This window comes from Branchiostoma belcheri, unplaced genomic scaffold, assembly GCF_001625305.1.
Source record: "Branchiostoma belcheri isolate BF01 breed outbred unplaced genomic scaffold, Haploidv18h27 scaffold88, whole genome shotgun sequence".
Taxonomy (NCBI): domain Eukaryota; kingdom Metazoa; phylum Chordata; class Leptocardii; order Amphioxiformes; family Branchiostomatidae; genus Branchiostoma; species Branchiostoma belcheri.
This window is the reverse complement of record NW_017804553.1, coordinates 476,020-497,288: the sequence shown is the minus strand read 5'-3', so window position 1 is coordinate 497,288 and position 21,269 is coordinate 476,020. Positions and strand designations below refer to the sequence as shown.

Genomic DNA, 21,269 nt, shown 5'->3' with positions numbered 1-21,269 from the left:
CGAAGGAGCCTGGGTAGAGACTATCTAGCTTCTACCAGGCTTCGGAAGGCGGCTGAAAAAAGTAGAAATCGGCCAAATCGATGACAGATAACATGTTAGAGTAGCGGACCAACTCCCCTGGCATGTTATCTCTCTATTTGGCCGATTTCTACTCTTTCCAGCCGCCTCCCGAAGCCCGGTAGAGGCTAGAGACTGACTATCCGAGGCACTGAGGGGTCATGATGACGAGTCGGGGTGACAGTGACCTGGTGACGTCGTCTCGTCTCGTTAAGTTCAGGGGCACGTCTATAAGCAACGATGCAAATATGGCTTTTGACCCCTTTTTCCCAAACAGGAAACACTTCAAAAGCTTTCCGACGTACAGTACGTGCGCAGGTCTGTATGCATGTTTTATGTCTTTTTTCATCAGTTAACTTCTATGAAAATGATCACTATATTTACCAGAAGTACAACTCAATCATACCAGCAGATTAAGTATTTCCATTAGCCCATAACAGACATGCAGTGTACAAACCGGCTTTAATACGGCATCAAGATATTTTCAGAATACATTTCCACATAACTTAAGTACGAGTACGTCGCTACAGCTATACGCCGAAAGTCCATGGGTATTGATATTCTAAACAGCTATTGTCATAATGGCGAGGCTCCAATGATCGTAGACTGACGATCGATGTTTTATGATCATGACTTTAGAACGTTATTTTGAATCTGTCGAATTCCAACTTGCTGATGTCTTTCTGGTTTCTGAACGTCGCTCTGGAAATCCGGGACATCGGGCTTCCCGTGTGCTCTAACCAATGTTTCCTGTGGGTGGAGCACAATCAAATATCAATATTAGAATTTCAAAAGTACGGAAATAGAGAAATGCAAACAAACAAACAAACATAGACTACTTAAGCTTTCGCATATGGTCTGCTCTATTAATTCTTACTCAAACACATTCATATATATGGTGACAGGAGCCTAAATCCATCCTGCTATAAAATTGCAACATGATGTAACCCAACACTAGTTGGCATGGTGACAGACGTTTGGTTCAGGACATTGATATTGGTTTGGAGAAGAAGAGGAAACAAAGCAAAAACAATACGTTTTCCTTCGGTAAACATAAATATCATACAAGCTTCTGTCTACTGTAGTATCTAAATGTATTCTAGCGCTCTAGTTCACCCACATTTGATGGACCAGTTCTCGCTGTCCCTGCACCACACCTTCCACTGTTCCTCGGCGGGTGTTTCTCACCCACCCGACCAGCCCCAGTCGGCTGGCCTGCTCTTCTGTGTACTGAAACAAAACATCGCTTTTCAGAAAGTACGTTTACTAGCATAGCGTATTAATGAAGCAAAATGATGGTACAAAAATTATAATCATAGTTAGGATACACCATAAGATATTCCAAAACAAAGCAAGTACTGGATACGAAGACATATGCGTTGGTCGACGTTTGTTTTCTCCATGCAAGTAAAAAACCAATACATGCGTGCGTTCATGGATGCACTTAAACGTATCATCGCTAGATGACTATGCTGTGTGCCCTGCTGTACGTATACGCAAGCAACTGCTAGCCTGGAGTCCACCCTTGTTAGCTTTAGTCCGCTCCTCAAGATCCGCTATAGCTACCCCGCGGATCTTGAGAAGCGGGCCAAAGCTAACAAGGCTGGACTCCAGGCTAAGCAACCGCCTCCAGCAGCTCACTTTTTATACTTTGCCGTCAAGTTTGTATATCTTTAAGACTATGCGAAAAGTGAAAACACGTCTGCTCACCGCCCGGAAAAACACACCTGTCGGAACGGCACGTCATGACATGAGGGATGAAGCAGAACAAAGTAAACATTGAGACAACATGATTGCACAGCCATTTCTATCTACCTGCTCACACGTGTTTGGACACATGCCGCACAGTACAGTAGGTGTGCCCTGTGACGTGGACGCCTGCCCTTTGTGCCAACAGTACATAGGTACTGCTACGTATACATGCAGCTATGGGGCGATATCAACATTGATTACTTCGAAGGCTATAGTCAAGTACACAACGTTATAAAAGTCTTCAAATGGGGCCAAAATTTTCAAGAGAAAAAAGGGAGGGACTTCAAAGATATTATAACTGGGGACTACAATGGTGATGTCCATATTTACGGTCGTGGTACCAACAAGCATGGAGTCAACTAGTTTGATCCCATGCAACAAGCATGATTTGGTCTTTCACAGTGCGCAACTCACTGGTGACGTCATCCCTATACGCGCTGGCATGCTGCGCACCATTGAACAGTTGAAACATTAACAGTTGTGGTAAGGGATTGAACTGACATTTTAGATACACAAAAGTTGCGATACACACAAGCTAACACAACACATATTTGATAAAAGTTGACATTGACCATGCATATTCGTCAAAACAAAAACATATATAGCCGATGAAGAAATGGCTGACGACCATGCTAGCTCGTGACGTCCTGGTTTATGACATTGGACTCTAGACAGACATTGTTGCCTACTGATACGCCATACCCTGCACGTTGCCGTGTATCTCGTACTCTACAGACACCAGGTTCGGCATGTCGGCACACTGTTGTTCCTCGGACTGCTCCTGGGACGCCGTCAGACCCATGAGCAGACAGAGCAGCGTGGCGAACCCGCACACATATTTATAGCGCATGTTGCAATGCGATATGTCCGGGGGTAGCCCCAACAACATGTACAAGTCTGAGGGGTTTGGGTTACACTCTGTAGTGTATCCGGTTTAGGAGAGATGTATTTCCATGCATATATTCTATCATCGTCATGAGGAATATTCTCTGAGTATTTCATGATTTTTTATCTAGCATCCTCATTGTGGCTGTGCTAAAATCTCTACGTTTCTCTACGTCAGTGTGTTTCTTTTTTTCTTTTGCATCATTTTTGTTTTGTCTGTCAACTTTGAGACATGCTTTACAAATTACATGGCTATTAATGACAAGTTCAGGTATTCTTTGATTCTCACGGCGAGTACTAGTATGTGGATTACCACAGAAACGTCTAGAATGTTTTCTCATGAAAATTTGTGCTGACTTTATAGATGCACTTTGATCTAACAAAACAACTCGTGATGTAAAATATGCAGTCAAACTGGCGTCACATTGTCAACGACCTTCGGCAGAAGTTGTTCGCTAAGGCCGTCGAACTTGTTGAGGGCAAAGAATCGAGCATACCGGTACCATACACCTGACCACAATTTATACTTTGGACGCTGAGGTCGGTGATAACTTAGATGTACTTTGATCTATAACAAACAACCTGTTATGTAATAGTCAAGTGGCGTCACATTACAATTCTCAACGACCTTCGGCCCTTGTTTAAGGTCGTCGAACTTGTGAGAATCGAGCGTATCATACCATTGGTCACATACATTGTCATATATACGCCTGCCATCTATGGACGACGCTCGGTGATGTCTCGGATGTACTTTGATCTTACAAAACAACTCGTGATGAATGACTAATACTTTAAAAGTCGTGTGACAAGCTCATCGGAAGCATACTGAAAATCGCCGTGGCTTCCGTGAACCGACATCATATAGAAATAAAATGTACATGTCACATCAAAAAACTTACTAGTACATGTATCAAAATCATCAATGCTGCAAGATTATGTGTACTCAAGGAGCTTCAAAAGCTTCTTGTGTAATGATTCACAAAACATCTAGATCTCAATATTGGCTACTGGATAGATCACGCCTGACACAAATCTAGAATAGAAACAGTACGTTACTGTTCTTGGGCCATTTAATTTTATGGCTTACTTACTAGTATTATCTTAATTTTGCTCCATATAAGTTATAAATAGATATTGCATGTGCACTTTTGTAAGATTTCATAAGCTACTGTATGTTGAGACCGACCGGAAAATTAAATATTTACCTCTTGAAACCTAATCGGTCCAACTATAACTGGGAGGAGAAACATCTAGAAACCTCCATCTATTTCTGCAGTGACCATCTTCTTATCTGTTTAATATTGGATCTTATTGACCGTACGGTCAAGAAATCCTGAGGCATCATGACAGTGCATTCTTGCGAAGGGCGACGTCATAGAAGTCATAGATCTTTTGGACGTCATGTGACTTGCTCTAGCCAATGACGATTCTTAAAACGGGATGATGTAATGGCTGTTGTGTAATGCATCCGCTGTACGGCCATTCTTTTTATGTCATTTTACCCCTACTGCAGAAAAGTATAGCGCTGTTTCCAGAAATTAGAGCCGCAAAAACAAGCCAAAATTCAGCACTATAACTATTAGTAATATATATTTATTATACGTGGTGACAAATATTTATATATTAGTTAGAATCACGTAAAAATACGTCATACAAGCAGCGAAATTTGGGGAGGGTGTCCACTTGAAATACTGGCTCAAAACTATATAAACCGCGCGCCCCTCCGGACGAGCTCAGATCTGGAATTGTTACTGCTTCTTCAGTGTAAGAACGTGACAGTTTCGTTCGTCGCAAACTTCAATCCCAATTTTCATCTTTGTCTTTGAACAAAACTTCAACTCCAGAACCCAAGGATGGCGGTGTCTCAGGTTCGTCAGAACTTCCACGAGGACAGCGAGGCTGGCATCAACAAGCAGATCAACCTCGAGCTGTACGCCAGCTATGTCTACCACTCCATGGTGAGTACTTCTTGTCCATTTCCCGCCGAATTTTCTGCTCTAGATGGGGGCAGAATGGCTGTAAGAAAACGCCAAACTATCCCCATGCTCGATTCTTGTGGAGTGTCGTTTGCTGGCGTATTAAACATCGTGAGGGTATTTTGCAGCAGAGGTTTTAGGTAAAATTTGTTTTTGGAGAGATACTGTGGTCGAGCGCCACGCACTCGCCCGTCGGACGACTTTTCGCCCGCAATCGTACGGAAATACGAACTCAAAATTGCTGATTGTGTGAGACAAGGGAAAGGGAAATCATTAGCTATGTATAAATGCAGAAAAACTAGTTTTCGTGTATGTCTTTAGTACAGGGACGTTTTTTGTCGAATGTCCTTGACTGCGTAGGCTCGGAAAGATGGCGGTCCGCCTTCCCAGTACCTTCCTGCGGCTGTTCCAATCAGTAGCTTTCCACCCGGTGGCACTATATATTTTGAAACGTGGAACCTGTGGGTGTGCACGGCAAATGGAACGGCGCAGGTTCACATGACCACGGTGGTACCCTGTACCTGTTTACCTGTTGTCACATGTTAGATCAATAGATGACATCTGACAAGGTGTTTTTGCTCTGCTCACCTGACTTGTGATCTTTGCTGTCATGGAGCAAACAACATTAGTGACCTGGTAAATGTTTTTCAGTGGCGTGGCCCATGGAGAGGTCTCTTTCAGTAGATTTCTTAACAGTTACTGATGCGATTAGTTCAAGCCATTGGCATGCTTGTCAGACCAGCAAGGAAAACAAATTTGCGGCACTTCTTGTAGGATAGAATAGATACAGACAGGAAAATCCTAGTGCTGCTCTACACCCATACAGTGGCGCAGATCTATGATTAAAATGGGCAACTTGTAATCCTTTTTATTTCTCTACATTCGTTCCCTGTGATGATCATGACATCGCTGACGTCCAAGTTCAAGAAGAAGGATGTTCTATTTACAATTCCTCTTTTTATTTCCTCCACAGGCCACCTACTTCGACCGTGATGATGTGGCTCTGAAGGGCTTCGCCAAGTTCTTCCGGAGCGCGTCGGACGAGGAGCGTGAGCACGCGGAGAAGCTGATGAAGTACCAGAACATGCGTGGCGGGCGCGTGGTGCTGCAGCACATCCAGAAGCCCGACCACGACGAGTGGGGCTCCGGGCTGGACGCCATGCAGGCCGCCCTGGCGCTGGAGAAGAGCGTGAACCAGTCCCTGCTGGATCTGCACAAGACCGCAGACACCGTTGGTGACCCACAGGTCAGTCACCTCTTCAGTCTTCTTCTGTTAGAGCTACCCTTTCCTAATCTCCAAGCAGATCCTACGGTGGCAAGGCAGTATCCATTGGCCAGAGGAGTGTCCATTAGCCACCAGAGGACACTCCTCTGGCCAGTGGATACTGCCTTGCCACCGTATGATCTGCTTGGACATTACCCTTTCCTACACTTAACACAGTTCTTACCTTTAGCCAGCTCGGGTAGCAATTGGGCACAAAATTGGTACTGGTTATGTGGAGAAAGTTACTCAAAACAAAGCCTCGCAAATTATACATTGTCAATTGATGTAAGAGCCATTCATAGATGTTTTGGTACTGTCAAGAACGGTACATTTCAGGAGTTGTAACATTGCAAAAAGATCAGATCAGACATCAGGCTTGTTTCTTTTCCAGTTCTACAGTAAGAGCATGATCAAACATTGTATACTACTACTGCTATAGGATAATATGATCAATAACACATATCTGTGCAGTGTCTAACCCCCAACCCTCCCTATTGTTCCCCACAGATGATGGACTTTCTGGAGGGAGAGTACCTGAAGGAGCAGGTGGAGTCCATCAAGCAGATCGCCGACCACGTCACCAACCTGAAGCGCGTCGGCACTGGCCTGGGCGAGTACATGTTCGACCACGAGACCCTCGGCGACTAGACGTCCCCGCCACGCAGCGGCCATGGCAGCGTACCCTTGGGCGTACCACCATCTGGCAGTTAGAAAAGCATCGCAACGTTCCTAATTAACACTAGTAGATCCCCCCTCCCCCTTCCCCATATAACAACAGCACTGTGCAGTTCAGAAATGGATCAATGGTTCTGTTATGACCAAAAAGAAAAGTTTGATGTAAATTTTACAACTATACTACAATCTTTGTAAACCAACACACTCCACAGCCGTATGCAGAATGTCAACACAGTCCAACTCCCAGTTAGAACGTATGAACATGAAGAAGGTTCAGTAAAGACCTAGAGTCTGACACTGGTGAACAGGAAAAGTAGAGAACGTGATGTTTATTAGGAATGTTGCTCAAGGAATAAAACTCTGCAGATCATTTTGTTGGTTGTTTGATTCTTGTTTATAGATTTGATAAAACATATATTGGATACACTAGTAATACACAACACAGCCCTAATACACAACCCTAACCCTACCATCCACCCCCCTCCCCTGAAAGTACATGTAATGTAGCCTGATAGACCATGATCAACTGTTGATAGACCATATCACACCATATAGCAGCATGGGGGCATCAAATTATTTTCTTTTAATACCTAAACATACATAAAGCACACTGCTTGGACCCCAATCATATGCCGAAAATCAAATAAACTTGTCGAACCCACCTTTACAGCTGCAAAACATGTACCCAATGGATATCTCCTTCCCCATAGGTTACTTTGCATACATACGCATATCCATCTGGCTTTTTGCAGGCATACCAACAAAGGAATTGATAGATACATGTATTTAACATACATATATTGACAGGATCTCTAATACGTTCTACGTACCAAGAGTGCAGACCCCCCCCTCCCCAGTAAAAAAGTAAGGTACGCCAGCACTCTCCAAAAAATTAAACGTCAGTGGCACCTGGAGCGTTGGAGGATCTAAGAGACTATAACAATGGCCTCCGGCATTGATGAACGTCAGTCTGTTGTTCGGAATTTGACCTTTAGCCTAGCCAGACTGAAAACCAAGGTGGGGACGCCATTTTTCTAGCTGAGACCTCAAGGTCCTGTCTCATTCAACCTCTTCAAAACACAGGTGAATCTTAGAGAGATATTGGAAGTACATGTACTTTGCGTGCACATGTGGGGGGGGGGGGAGTATTTGATTTGCGCATGTGGGGTGGAACCCATACAGTACGCCGTGATACGACCAAGTTTTATAACTTGTAACGTCGTCTTCCGTCTATTTCTTCCTCTGCGGTCACCTTTAAGTCCACTGAACTTTGTCCATAGAGTGGCCCGACTTACGTTGGATTTCAGGGGACGGCTGGTAGCAGTGATGTTTCGGCTCATGTACACTTTACGTTTGGACCCTCTAGAATATCCGTTGTATACGAAGAATTGACTTCTGGTGCAAAGGTGCGATATGTATGGTTTGTGTGATATTGAGAGTGGTTTCGGTACGTTGCAGGAACGAATTGTGTGCAGCCCTTGTCACAACAACAGAGCAAGAGGATAACCTTGGATAGGGGTAGTCGTGTCAAGAAAGCAAAGTTCGAAATTTGCACGTGATCATCTTAGGACTCGTAGCCTAGGTACGTGGCACCATTCTGAAAACAATAAAAATGTTGCAACAAAAACAACAAAAATGGTGAAGTAATAAACATTCTGTCTTCTAGGTGCAGATCCGTAACCATGGAAACCAATACACGAAAGCGCGTTGCCCTGGTAACGGGAGGCGGGAGCGGCATCGGTCGTGCCACGGCCGTCCGGTTTGCTGAGCTCGGGTACAGCTGTGTGGTGGCTGATATCGACGAGCCGAGCGCCAAGGAGACACTGGGCATGCTCCAAACTCCGGGGCTCGCCGTCCAGGTGGACGTTACCATGGCGACAAGCGTGGAAGCCATGGTAACCGCCGCGGTTCGGCACTTCGGGCGGATCGACTGCGCCTTCAACTGCGCCGGGATCCTGGGAACCTCAGCCGAAATCACCGACACTCCCGAGGACGACTTCGACCGCGTGATGGGCGTGAACGCCAAGGGCGTGTGGCTGTGTCTAAAGTACGAGATCGCCCAGATGCTGCAGCAGGAGCCCGTCGTGAGCGACCCGGCTAGATGGGCCGACAAGCCGGACGTGTGCCGCTTCCGCGGGGCGCGGGGCAGTATCGTCAACGTCAGCAGTTTGTCAGGTCTGCGCCCAGGGAAGTATTTGAGCCCCTACAATGCGTCCAAGTTTGCCGTCCTCGGACTGACCCAGACAGCTGCGGTGGAGTACGCCAAGGACGGGATTCGCGTGAACGCCGTCTGTCCAGGGCTCACCGCTACTTCCATGCGAGATCGACTGTGGGAAACGTCGCCACCGGATTTTCGGGAGAGACAAGACCCGAAGTGGTTCCCTGCCGGTCGCCTGGCAGCGGCCCAGGAGGTTGCTGAGGCCGTGTGCTGGCTCTGCAGCGACGCCTGCCCGTTCACTACGGGGGAGCACCTGAAAATTGCAGGGGGGTTGTAAAGGGTGCTACATTGCTTCTTTGTATAACGCAGAGGTTCTCACCCTACACTCGGCCTCCAGGGCTCAAAGGATCCATCCGTGCAGGCAATCACTCTTAATAGACTTAATGATAATTGTTTTAACATTGTATGCTAATTGATAAAAGTTAGGTACCACGGATATTTTTGTTCCCAGTGTGTTCATTCGTTCGTTTTTTGGTTTGTTAGCTTATGTGTTCGTAATATTTTGAAGAGTGTCAGGCCCTAGCTGGCCCAGCAGGCTCGGAGAGAGCCTGCCCAAACCGCGGTAGACTGCACACCAGGCTACGTCCATCGGGGCTACGGTGTTCACTAACTTGTAACGATATATAGAAACCTTCTGAACCAGGTCGTCGGTCAGGTCACTAAAGTTTGTGTTGAAACTTCCTTTCTCCGGACTTTTTTAACTCCTCCTCCTTGTCACATTGTGTCTTTTGAACTGGTTGTTTGTATCCTGTTCCTGACCTTAAGAATGATTCAATGCAGCTGTCCCATGCCCACAAACTCTTTCGTTGCTGTCTTTTGCCCACGCATACGTACCGATCTCATCGGCTACCCTTATATGAAAGCCTTATGTTTAGTCTACGTAGCATTGTCCCACGGTTGGTGTTTTGATGCTGCCGTTGTTTGGTGATTATGTAGTTTCTGATTGCTGGCGTGCCTGTATGGGATTATGGGAGTTGAACACATCACTAGTGGACTGGCCCCTTTACTGAAGTGGTACAGTGTAAGTTGTTTTACTTCTAGGGATTTCATTTTCACGGCAACCGGAAATGCCGGTGCCCTGGGCCAATAAGGGCGGAGTGATCTCTACACGGGGCAAGTGGTGTGTTGGTATGACGTAGTTCAAGGTCATGAGACAGCCGTTTGTGACAACAGACAGACAACAACTCGTCCAGCTCAGCCGAGGGCACAGTCTTTCTCCACAGGTGGCCTCTTCTGCAACTCAGGTGAATCTTAGCTACACTTCAGGTAAGAAAGGGCCAAGATCCAACTAGTGTCATCCATGGGTTTACACTTAGACCAACGACACCTTCAGTTGTCAACAGACAGAGCGATTTGCCAGGGGGAGGGGGGTACTAGTACTGCATGTATCTTAAGTGTCTTAAATTAATGCTTGCTGCTAGTCGCACAGGTGTGAAACATATGACGTAAGATTAAATCCTGAAATCGTTTTTGCCATTTGTACGTAAAGAGTAAAACTGTTCCAAGCGCGACCAGGTTTCTAGGTCATCGACCTCGGGTTATCATTTATGTCATTTATGGGACGCCGACCTTGGTTAGTACTGAGCAAGCCCAGATCGACACAGCGCGGGGGAAGCGGACGCTTTCGAAAATACTGTAGTACGAAGGACCAGATACCAACAAGTAGTGGGACTCTGGTAGAGGTTAAGCAGGCGATCTCAGACTGAGGACGAAGAATGACACTTACGTATACTCGTTAGTTAGTCACGTGTAGTGTGTGGCTTCGCCAGGGATTGCGTATAGAAGAGTGCAAACACTAAAGAATGTGTTAAGAAAGTTTATTCTATGATCATGCTACCTACTACATTTTGCATTGAAGATCAGCTTTCATTCCAGTAAATTCTGCTTTCTAGGTGTAACCATGGCAACTGATACACGGAAGCGCGTTGCCCTGGTAACGGGAGGCGGGAGCGGCATCGGTCGTGCCACGGCCGTCCGGTTTGCTGAGCTCGGGTACAGCTGTGTGGTGGCTGATATCGACGAGCCGAGCGCCAAGGAGACACTGGGCATGCTCCAAACTCCGGGGCTCGCCGTCCAGGTGGACGTTACCATGGCGACAAGCGTGGAAGCCATGGTAACCGCCGCGGTTCGGCACTTCGGGCGGATCGACTGCGCCTTCAACTGCGCCGGGATTGAAGGAACTCCCGCCAGAATCGTGGATTACAAAGAAGACGAGTTCGACCGCGTCATGTCCGTGAACGCCAAGGGCGTGTGGCTGTGTCTGAAGTACGAGATCGGCCAGATGCTGCAGCAGGAGCCCGTCGTGAGCGACCCGGCTAGATGGGCCGACAAGCCGGACGTGTGCCGCTTCCGCGGGCGCGCGGCAGTATCGTCAACGCCAGCAGCCGGTCGGGCCTAGGCCCCATGCCTTACAATTCTCCCTACTGCGCGTCCAAGTGGGCCATCCTGGGGCTGACCCAGACAGCCGCGGTGGAGTACGCCAAGGACGGGATACGCGTGAACGCCGTCTGTCCAGGGCTCACCGCTACTTCCATGCTGGATCGACTGAGGGAAAAGCTGCCAAATGACTTCATGGCGAAGCTGGACGCCATGGGCCCCGTCGGTCGCGTCGCGGCGCCCGAGGAGGTTGCTGAGGCGGTGTGCTGGCTCTGCAGCGACGTCTGCCCGTTCACTACGGGCGAGCACCTGAAAATTACTGGCGGAATTTGAAGCTTTTCATTCATATTTATATCCATATCTGTCAGACTCTTTGCTAAGGCTATCTTGCTCTGGCTATATATATTCCTAGACACGACAGCCTTCATCCGTTTGCCCATCATCGCAGTCACAGAGCAGACGTCGAACTTAACTTCAGATCCGAGAAGACATCCGAACACATCCGAACTAAGTACATGTAACCCTGTACAAGAGCCACAAGACTTATTAGTAGCTAGGCTAGCTAGCTTTGCAATATACGACAGATATTCACTGTTGGGGCTATCAAAGACAATGATAATCTTCATCATCTAGCACATCATGGGTTTATTTCTAGCACATCATGGGTTTATTATCTCGTCTATGCCGCAAGGATACCTCAACTAGTTACTAGTGTTGTTTTTGACAGATGAAAGATGACAGCCATAGTCATAGAACGGTTGTGAAATGGAGCTAAAGAGAACATTGAAGCTCACGATGTTCTCCCTCTCTATTTTTTAACAAAAATAGTCCAAGGTCGCACAAGGTGACATGTCGCCGACTTAATGACGTCGGCCTCCGTACGAAATGTCGAAGTTTCCGAACTCCAGTCGGGCGATGCTTTTCTCGTCGAACGACGCCCCTTCGATTCTCGACATCGGACTCCCGACATGCCTCAGCCAGTGCTTCCTGTGGAGGGAAGACAGCTCTAGCCTGGAGTCCAGCCTTGTTAGCAATAGAACGCTCCCCAAGATCTGCTACGCCACCAAAGGAGCCTCGGAGCGGATCTTGGGGAGCGCACTAAAGCTAACAAGGCTGGACTCCACAGGCTAGAAGACTATTTCAACAGTATACATGTACTACGAAAACTAGACTGACCCAGAACATCGTATCATCGTATTATCATTACTACTTGCCTGGTTGCCATCCTCCGATAAACTAAGTAGGCTAGCACATAAGAGAAAAATTTTAGCTTAGCTACCAGAAGGATAGCTAGCTATAGTGAATAAAATAATTATATATAAGATATGATATTTCTTTATCCCTCTTCATGTCTAAGGAATTTCCATTTTCTGTTATACTATGACGTAAAATATCCTCACATTTGGTCGACAGCGTTCCTGGGCCCCTGCACCACGCCTGCCACAGTGCCCTGTCGGGTATTCTGTACCCACCCCACCAGGTTCAGCCGCCGGGCCTGCTTACGGGTGTTCTGGAGGAGCCGACGGAAGAGACATGAAAGCATTTGTTTGTCGGTGTGCATCCCTTCTGATCATCATCACGGCACGAAAAACCATATTTAAGCATGCTTAAATCGTGCTTAAAGGCGGCGTAATTTCCATCTTTACGCACCTTTCCGGCACCTTTCCGTGTACGTAAACATTGTCTTTACGTGCCCTTTCCGTAGTACTTAAAGATACGTATTTGCACTACTTTAGCGGTGCCTTTACGCACCTTTTATGTCCGTAAAGGCTTTGTAAATTATTCCTTTAAGTATCGTTTACGGACCTTTTTTGGTCGGAAAGCATGCGTTTACTTAAAATTTAAGAGGTCTTTCAGCTGCCTTTAAGTCCCTCGTAAACATTGTCTTTACGTGCCCTTTCCGTAGTACTGGAAATATACGTATTTGCACTACTTTAGCGGTGCCTTTACGCACCTTTCATGTCCGTAAAGGCTTTGTAAACAATTCCTTTAAGTATTGTTTACGGACCTTTTTGGGTCGGAAAGCATGCGTTTGCTTAAAATTTAAGAGGTCTTTTTGCTGCCTTTAAGTCCCTCGTAAACATTGTCTTTACGTGCCCTTTCCGTAGTACTGGAAAGATACGTATTTGCACTTTAGCAGTGCCTTTACGCACCTTTTATGTCCGTAAAGGCTTTGTAAACTATTCCTTTAATCACTGTTTACGGACAATTTTAAGCTTTAAGTTGCCTTTCCGAACATTTGGATCGGCTGTGCATAACCTTAACTTACGTCGGTATATGTGAATATGATGACAGAAACAGATATGATCTGAGAACAATTTATTGAGTAAAACATACAAAATACAATGATTCCTAATAAAATGTTTTGGAAGAAGATGTTAGCTCATACTATATTGTCACATTATTACGTATCCTCCCCAGCTGCAGATTACGTATAATGAAAACAGTTCAAAATAATACATTCCTAAACTAAGCTCACCAATACAAGGAATTGACTACTTGTATCTCCAAACATATATTTGATCAGCTCCCTCGTATACGGCGTTTTGTGAAAGATTTCTCCTCCGTCCTCCTGGCTGTTGTCAGACAGACCGAGCCGGGCCGAGAGTCGTGTTGTCGTTGCCGCTGCTTAGAAGCCCCTGGATTCTTTGCGACTGGGTCTTCACCAATTTCAACATATTCTAAAGAAGTCGAAAATTTTCTTGCCTTTCCTCGCTCCATGAGATTCTCAACTTCAGCCATAATGTCTCAATTAGAAGGAGGGTCGACGTATCTTCGAAATAGACGCCATAAAAATGAGTTGAGTCCGGTAGATTTGAACCTCGCTGTCTTGTATCCCATTGGGTACCGCCCTATCACATGACACGTTCCTCATTGGGTGTCTGCATATGGATACTTTGTAAGTTCACGCGAAGGACATAAAGTAATGTAAGTTTTGTCATGCTTCACAAATAAAGCAAAATGAAAGTGTGAAGCCAGCTGGGCATAAACTCGTTTATCTATTTGCCATTTGGAACATGGTTAGACGTTAAAAACAAGCTACGAAACGGAACATTTGCCTTTCAGAGGCCTTTACGAAGTCGTAAAGTCAACTGAAATATTTTCCGACCTTTAATACTTCTTTACATATGCGGAAAGTTTGCTTAAATGTCTTTATATATTTACGTCGTATTTAAGCCCACTGAAAGGTGACGGAAAGGCGGAATTTACCTTTCAGCAACCTTTACGAAGTCGTAAAGTCAACTTAAATATTTATCCACCTTTAATACCTCTTTACATATTGCGGAAAGTTTGCTTAAATATCTGTTTTCGTGCTGTGCATAGGTATGGTTTCAGAAAGATGTTAAGATTGGAGTGTACAAGCAAACAAATACTAGCATCTCAGTTAAACTCAGGTGCCCTCAGCAAATTATTACATAAGTAATGTGAATCTTTGGTATACACGTTTCTGTAAATATTCTTCTTTGTGGTTACCGGTATTCCTGAAGCTACAATCACTGCTAGCTGAATTAAAATGTTGGGTAAAGTAGTCACCAGCAAGAACATAAGGAAATAGCACCCACGTGTACATCTAAAACGTTTTAGATACACGTCAAATTCAAAACTGTAGCATATGAAGGGTAGTTCTACTCACATCTCGAAAGAAGACACCTTGTCGATGCAAGTTGTTGAGTCGACCACGTGATATAAATAAAGGACAGGAAAGTATAAACAGTCACAATCTGTAATATGTAACGTCATCTGTAACGTTACAGGTAGTAACGTCATGAGCGTTAAACCGCAAATTGTGTATCCCTGACAATAACTTTAGTAGTGACATATCTCTAACTATAATGTCATGATAAAAATGTATATGGTCTTCTATATGACCTATGAAACTGCATCGCACGTCCAATAACAAGCTGAATGTAACTAGGGGTTCTGGGACCCCTGTGCCGGTGCCCTTGAAATCCAAGAGAACGATGTTCACCGTTTACCTTGAACTTCCCCGTAGATCTCGTATTCGACGGAAAGTAGGTCAGTCATGGCGGTGTTTTTGCCGTTAGACTGGTCCTCCTGAAGACAACACAGCGTCACAGCCGCAGCGACTGATATATATATAGCACGTACCGAAACATGACTGGAATCTAAATCATACTGCAGTGTGCTGTACCTTTTCCTGCACTTTTGTTATGGTCCAGTAGGTGGCGCTTCTAGCATGACGTAAAGGTCAAGTATATATAAATTTTGATGCGCCAAAACGTCCTTACATAAAAACGGAACAAAAACGTATCAAAAATCAATTACATGCTGTAGTCCACATTAATATTAGTTACACAATGTTAGGTATGATAATTCAGAATGTCTGAAAATCACGTCATCTTTTCTAAAAACACCCCCAAAACAGTAGTGGTACAGTCTAAATTCGAGCGCCATTTTCGGATGTCAACAAAAAGATGGCCTATCGCCCCGTGCAGGTTTTCGCTTCTCTGGCCACGAAAGACCGCGAGAAAAAGGCGAGAAACGTGGATGAAAACGAAGAGAACATCCGGAGGGTTGTCAGGAAGAACGAGGTCGAGGTTTCGGCGACGGGGGAGCTTTCTCTGCCGCCCGACCGCGCCAGGTACGTACATGTAGGAAACTCTGACAACGTGGGGAGGGGGGCAACTTGGGGAAGTTTGTCTTGAACTGAAGAAGCACAACTAGCACATATATTTAAATTGATTTACCAACAGCAGTTGTGCGTTAATTCCATGAGTTGTAGAAGAGTATACGTATGCCCATACCTTTATCAAGTTAGATAATAATTTTCGTTGTATCTTTAGTTTGCAACGTCTAATAATTTATGGAGAATATTTCTTCATAGACGACCATAGAGTCAGGTGATATCTCAGGTACTAACCATGTAGGGTTTGACATGCATGTTTGATGTAAATATGTAACCAGTTGTTGGTGCTTGTATGTGATGTGTTGTGTGAAAGACATTATACCAGCTAGTTCAGATTATATAAAATGCAAAAGAAGAAGAAATACTTATGTCTATTTTTAGAATGTTAATTTATGATTATGTGACATTATGTATGATCTGATATCCATGAACTGTTGACTCCTCCAGAGTGACCGTCATAGTGAGCAGTAAGAAGGAAGCTGTGCTGGAGGCTAAAACCAGCGTACAGAGACGGCTGGACTACATCCTACAGGTGCTGCAGACGCATCATGTCAAGGTGAAGAACACAGCCCACTTATCCAAAATATCACTTTATCCTTAATCTTAAAGCTTAAGGGTTTAAAAATTTTTTCCTCCTAAATTTAGGGTGTTAGAGGAAACAAGGAATAATATATCTATATACTAGTAATGTCCTTGGAAGAAATATCTTTGGTGACCAAAATTACACAGGAAAATTCAGAATTCTGTAATGTTTAATCATCGACATCTACACTTGGAAAGAAATGTAGCAAACCAGTTTCAATTGCAAGGCGTTACACACCAGCTATGCAGCTTTACTAGTAATATCTCTCAGTATCAATACATCAAATGACTGATGTCATCATGTATTGCCTCGAGGCTCAATATCGGGGATGGCTGCTGTACTTTTCTAGATGATCAATGTTTAACTGTCATGTTGTCTCCTGTACCTTCTATCAGGAAGGTGACACCCAGATCTCCAAGGTCATCCAGAGGGTGGATGGACTGTACCACATGGAGGGGGAGGTCAGGGTGGTGTTTGTGGACTTCCTGAAGTGCCAGGGCGTCTGTAACTTCCTGGTGGAGAAGATGGACGAGACGGTCGTCGTGGCAACCCCAGAGTTCTTCCACAGTCCGCAGAGGTTGGAGGAGCTCAGGTCAGGTTTTTCTACAGTCATAGATATTTCAGCACATTGGCAGAACATACTGTGCCTGTGCGAAATCCTGATTTTACACAATTTTCGTTGGATGTTTGGTCAGAATTTTGCCTGTAGTGTTGCAGTCTTGCAGACAATATCTTTTCCAACACAACATTTGGAAACTACACACGTCATGTTGACGACCTTATATGAGACGTACAGCCGAAGCGATAAGCACAATACATTACAGGTTTCGCGCAGGTGCAGTACATTCTGCCGACGCGCTATATATCTCAGTAGTATAACATTGTATAGAGATACATGTATGACAACTTGTGGTCTAATGCTTGGAAACCCTGCTTCTAGACTTGGAGGCTGAGAGATTGAGTGACAATTGTAATCATTCACCCATTGCCCACTACTGGAAAAGGATTAAGTTAAAAAACAGAACATTGTAAGCTGTACCTAACTCAGCTTTGCTGTTTAAAGGTATTTGTAGAAAGAGCAGAACTTCCACTCCTTGTATATTTAACATATCTCTTTCTTCTGGCATCCTCCTTCGCAGGGCTAAAATCCTCCGGTTCCCTTCCGGTTTTAGCCCTGCTATTTACCGCTGACAGTTTGACTTCTGGTGACGTCACCGCCAAACTGCTGTCAGCCAATCAGAGAATTTGCGCACCGAGCTTTGCGCAAAAACCGCAAAGGTCGCTGGGAACCTATTAGCCAATCAGGTTACGTCTTACATGACAGGCCAAGATGGCGGCTATTACAGATACTAGTACTAGAAGTTTCGTGCGAGCCGTGCAAGATTTATTTGGAGTCGAGCGGCTTCGTGAGCATCAGCAGTCGACGCTACGGGCGCTGCTTGACGTTTTTCTGAGTGTGCGGACAGGAGGAGGGAAGAGCCTGTGCTATATGGGCTTCCCAGCAGCGGCCAAAGCCCTGGCCAAAGCCGAGACAGAGTTAGGGCATGCCCCCCGACATCCGTCTGGTTTGTGCCAAATAAGGCAAGCTCATGAATTATTTTTAAGTGACGTCACCAGAAGTCAAACTGTCAGCGGTAAATAGCAGGGCTAAAACCGGAAGGGAACCGGAGGATTTTAGCCCTGCGAAGGAGGATGTCTTCTGTTAACCTGTTAGATTGTATCGTGTTTTGTAAAGGAAACTTTTGGATTTTCTCTCTCAGACGACAAGCTTGTCTCCTGGCAGTCAGAAATGCACGACAAAAAGCTGTGGAAGTTGCCAGACTACTCCGTTCATCTGTGGGCCAGCCAATCAGCATCAAGGAAGAGAGTTGTCGGGAATGGGAGGGGCCACCTGCTCAGGGACAGTCACATGACCAAGACAAGCCAATGACGTACCAGGAGAGAATTGCCATGGCAACAGTGACAGTTCAAGCCAAGGTGTTTGCTAGCTTTGAGCTGAAGCCAAAGGAAAAAGGCAGAGCTCCTTCTGGAGGAAGATAGCAGCACTTTTTTTTTATCTCAAGACTGTTCTTTTTTTTCAGAAAGTTCTGGAATTTTACTTGCAATCAAGGAAGTTTGCTATCAAGTGATGTTTTAGTTAGAAAAGTGCCAAAAGTTGTCAGGATGATGAGATAGACTCACATGACATGTTACATGTATCATGTTCGTGTATGATATACATCAGTAAGGCGGTGTGTTGCAGTAATACTGTAAACCGTTAGATGTCCCCATGTGAATGTCTCTCTGTATGTTCAACATGCTATTGTAAATGAAATAGAATCCCGCTTTATGGTACAAGTTTTAGTACATTTTTCATTTGAAAATAATTTTTGGGGAGTACCTTTATAAACTCTGGCAATGTTTCAGTTGGATTTTGCTTCTGGAGTTATATAAAATAGTCTAAATACATTAACATTAACAATCATCAGTACAGTAATAAACCAGTCAAAGAATCACACAAACAGGACAGCGAGTAAATTGATCGAAAAATTATACCTTTAATTTAATGATACACTGTACATCTTTTCCACTTACAGAACACTGAGCCCAACATAAAAGCATACACTGGGTAGGAGACAACTACAGAACTTAATCATGGGAAACAGGACCACTTACTAACTACAGTCAACACAAAATGTTCAATCAATTATACACTGTACTAAGTAAATATAGGGCATGACGATTTGTCACAAAAAATGGTGTGATTTTAAAATCAAAAATTAGTCAAAACTGAAGCAGTACTAGACTGAACAAATTCACTTTTTAGGAATTGATAACAGCTAATTTTTTTTCTACACATCATCTTGCTGTCCCTGATAGCATAAAAATATGTGCACTATTTACACAACAGGGAAAATGCACATCTCGAACATGATGTTTCTCACATTGTCCCACAGACTTATCAATCAAAAATGTTACAAACATTCAGGATGGGAATCAGATTACCTCAGAATACCTTACCTGTGTGTGTGTGTGTGGGGGGGGGGGTATTACCCTGAAGCACAAACATGTACAGAACATTTGCATATTTCTGGGTACGTATTACCTGGTACATGTACCTGAAAGACACCAAGATGCCTAGCTTTCCAATACCAGAATACACAAACATAATATATTCTTTTTGAACACTGGTCCTTTACATCTATAAACACATGGGATATTTGGAAGGTACAGTAAATTTTAAAAGAGTCTTAAAAGTTCAATAAGAAAAACAGTCATCCTATGCTATCACTGTTCCAATAGAGGGATTTGAACATTATGATAAACGTGATAATCAGTTCCAATCGTACATGTATACTGGTCTTAACCATAAAGAAATTCATGATTCTCATTACAATCAACAACACAGTCATTTCATCCAAATTTCTCAAGATTACACCAAGCAAAACTATTGCAACAGCCAAAACTAAATTTTCTGAATTTACATAACATGAATACACATGTATTTCTCAAAAACTAACAGCTAGCAACATTACGGCCAGTGAATGATTAGCTTGACTGTAATATGATTTTTACAGGAATGGATTGGAAATTATTAGAGCTTAGATTTTAGCTTGAGTGCTGGTGTAGTATGCAATGGATCCCCTCCAAGGTTGGTCCCATAAAATAAGAGTTTAAATTTCGTACACAGTATAAATCAAAGTTACAGTGTAGCTAGACTAGACATCCATCCAATATTGTTCCAGTCTTGAATTTGTGTTTAACAAAAACATACAGAATGCAAAACCTCTAGCCACAACAGAAAATGTACATGTATATGCATATGAGCTCGGTTCCACATGCTTTCTAGTATATAGATCACTCTAAATGCCCCGATTCTGGAGGTGTAGACTCTAAGAACTGAGAAACTGAATAGGTGCACTTTTAAGATTGGAAGTTCCCTATAGTAACAAAGATACATGTAAACTGAAATATGATATAGTAACTCTAACAAACAAACTAAAATGCTGCATCCTACCAAGTGACAAGTAGAGGGAATAAATAGCATTATGTCTGTTGCATGAATAACAAGCTGGCATCAAGCCTTTAAATACACAAAGTCCCCAGCAGTCCAATAAATACATTTGAAGAGCTACCTTCTATGTCCTTTTATGGCTGTCAGCTAACTAACCAATCTCAAGCAGATGTTGGGTCAGTGTTTTAACATGTTTTTGAAGAATTTTATACCTCTCTAGTGGTCTGAATTTTTCTTCTTCCCCTACCCCTATGGGAAGACAAAAAGTACAGAAAAAGAACACTAAAAAGATGTACTAAATGCCACAAAAATATGCATAAAACACAGACTGAACTGAATCCTGACATCTGCTTGGAAATCAATTACATTTGTATAAGGAAGCTACAGGTTCATTCCAATTCAACCATAAACAGATCATACACTGGTATATACATTTTTGTACCAGGTACATCTAACCATACAGACATGAATGATTGTGGTTTGGCCATCTTCAGCAAGTATATTAAGCAAATGCCCTGCATGTATGAAATGTTTGTCGCAAGCTATTGCACCTGATGGAGGATCCCCTGTGGAAGTTCAAAACAGTGCAGGAGAAAGCACATACATGTATTGATCATTGTAGTCAAACTGTGTTGCTTAGTCCACAGCTTCAGTCCAATTTTGTGCAGGGGAGTGTAACTGATCTATACAAGGGTTTTAAGGGTACAGTCAAACCTGGCTGGCTAACCAGCTAGTCATAAACCGTATGAAAACAGTTACATCCAATTTTACATAGTAAAGGCCTTCTGCTAACCAACCAACCAACCAACCAACCAACTAACTAACTTAAAGGTGTATGTTC

The 21,269-nt window shown here is 44.1% G+C and overlaps 5 protein-coding genes across 6 annotated transcripts; 3 read left to right on the top strand and 2 right to left on the bottom strand.

Annotated features, from left to right (window-relative positions):
- Window positions 1-380: 380 nt before the first annotated feature.
- On the bottom strand, window positions 381-3,141 carry LOC109487361 (acylphosphatase-2-like). Of its 2 annotated transcripts, XM_019791336.1 has the most exons (4): window positions 2,512-3,141; window positions 1,768-1,784; window positions 1,178-1,287; window positions 393-807 (listed from the first exon to the last, which is right to left on the bottom strand). In XM_019791336.1, the coding sequence occupies exons 1-4, from the start codon at window positions 2,696-2,698 to the stop codon at window positions 693-695; spliced, it is 429 nt and encodes a 142-aa protein (XP_019646895.1). In that variant the 5' UTR covers window positions 2,699-3,141; the 3' UTR covers window positions 393-692. The 2 variants fall into 2 exon arrangements, with proteins under 2 accessions (XP_019646896.1, XP_019646895.1); XM_019791337.1 differs by lacking the exon at window positions 1,768-1,784 and having other exon boundaries at window positions 381-807.
- Window positions 3,142-4,212: 1,071 nt separating this feature from the next.
- Window positions 4,213-6,979, top strand: LOC109487359 (soma ferritin-like). The gene is made up of 3 exons (XM_019791335.1): window positions 4,213-4,652; window positions 5,644-5,916; window positions 6,442-6,979. Exons 1-3 carry the CDS (start codon window positions 4,548-4,550, stop codon window positions 6,580-6,582), a joined length of 519 nt encoding a protein of 172 aa, XP_019646894.1. The 5' UTR covers window positions 4,213-4,547; the 3' UTR covers window positions 6,583-6,979.
- Window positions 6,980-8,256: 1,277 nt separating this feature from the next.
- LOC109487313 (uncharacterized short-chain type dehydrogenase/reductase y4vI-like) lies at window positions 8,257-11,536 on the top strand. Its single transcript, XM_019791292.1, is given in 3 exon segments — window positions 8,257-9,102; window positions 10,720-11,181; window positions 11,184-11,536. Coding segments are annotated over 3 exon segments (1,626 nt in total). The 5' UTR covers window positions 8,257-8,291.
- A 297-nt stretch (window positions 11,537-11,833) lies between these two features.
- On the bottom strand, window positions 11,834-15,345 carry LOC109487363 (acylphosphatase-2-like). The gene is made up of 4 exons (XM_019791339.1): window positions 15,181-15,345; window positions 14,838-14,854; window positions 12,604-12,713; window positions 11,834-12,190 (listed from the first exon to the last, which is right to left on the bottom strand). The coding sequence occupies exons 1-4, from the start codon at window positions 15,227-15,229 to the stop codon at window positions 12,064-12,066; spliced, it is 303 nt and encodes a 100-aa protein (XP_019646898.1). The 5' UTR covers window positions 15,230-15,345; the 3' UTR covers window positions 11,834-12,063.
- Window positions 15,346-15,604: 259 nt separating this feature from the next.
- On the top strand, window positions 15,605-19,468 carry LOC109487366 (interleukin-1 receptor-associated kinase 1-binding protein 1-like). The gene is made up of 4 exons (XM_019791342.1): window positions 15,605-15,806; window positions 16,299-16,407; window positions 16,830-17,026; window positions 18,195-19,468. Exons 1-4 carry the CDS (start codon window positions 15,640-15,642, stop codon window positions 18,472-18,474), a joined length of 753 nt encoding a protein of 250 aa, XP_019646901.1. The 5' UTR covers window positions 15,605-15,639; the 3' UTR covers window positions 18,475-19,468.
- The last annotated feature ends 1,801 nt before the right edge of the window (window positions 19,469-21,269 follow it).

What these genes read in the sequence shown, in the direction of transcription:
- LOC109487361 (XM_019791336.1), bottom strand. Translation starts at nt 2,698, where the DNA reads ATGTTGTTGGGGCTACCCCCGGACATATCGCATTGCAACATGCGCTAT. An exon ending in CGAGAACTGGTCCATCAAAT is followed by an intron (nt 808 to 1,177) that starts GTGGGTGAACTA and finishes CTCCACCCACAG; the next exon opens with GAAACATTGGTTAGAGCACA.
- LOC109487359 (XM_019791335.1), top strand. Translation starts at nt 4,548, where the DNA reads ATGGCGGTGTCTCAGGTTCGTCAGAACTTCCACGAGGACAGCGAGGCT. An exon ending in GCTATGTCTACCACTCCATG is followed by an intron (nt 4,653 to 5,643) that starts GTGAGTACTTCT and finishes TTTCCTCCACAG; the next exon opens with GCCACCTACTTCGACCGTGA. An exon ending in ACACCGTTGGTGACCCACAG is followed by an intron (nt 5,917 to 6,441) that starts GTCAGTCACCTC and finishes TGTTCCCCACAG; the next exon opens with ATGATGGACTTTCTGGAGGG.
- LOC109487363 (XM_019791339.1), bottom strand. Translation starts at nt 15,229, where the DNA reads ATGACTGACCTACTTTCCGTCGAATACGAGATCTACGGGGAAGTTCAA. An exon ending in AGGAACGCTGTCGACCAAAT is followed by an intron (nt 12,191 to 12,603) that starts GTGAGGATATTT and finishes TTCCCTCCACAG; the next exon opens with GAAGCACTGGCTGAGGCATG.
- LOC109487366 (XM_019791342.1), top strand. Translation starts at nt 15,640, where the DNA reads ATGGCCTATCGCCCCGTGCAGGTTTTCGCTTCTCTGGCCACGAAAGAC. An exon ending in TGCAGACGCATCATGTCAAG is followed by an intron (nt 16,408 to 16,829) that starts GTGAAGAACACA and finishes ACCTTCTATCAG; the next exon opens with GAAGGTGACACCCAGATCTC. An exon ending in CAGAGGTTGGAGGAGCTCAG is followed by an intron (nt 17,027 to 18,194) that starts GTCAGGTTTTTC and finishes TTTCTCTCTCAG; the next exon opens with ACGACAAGCTTGTCTCCTGG.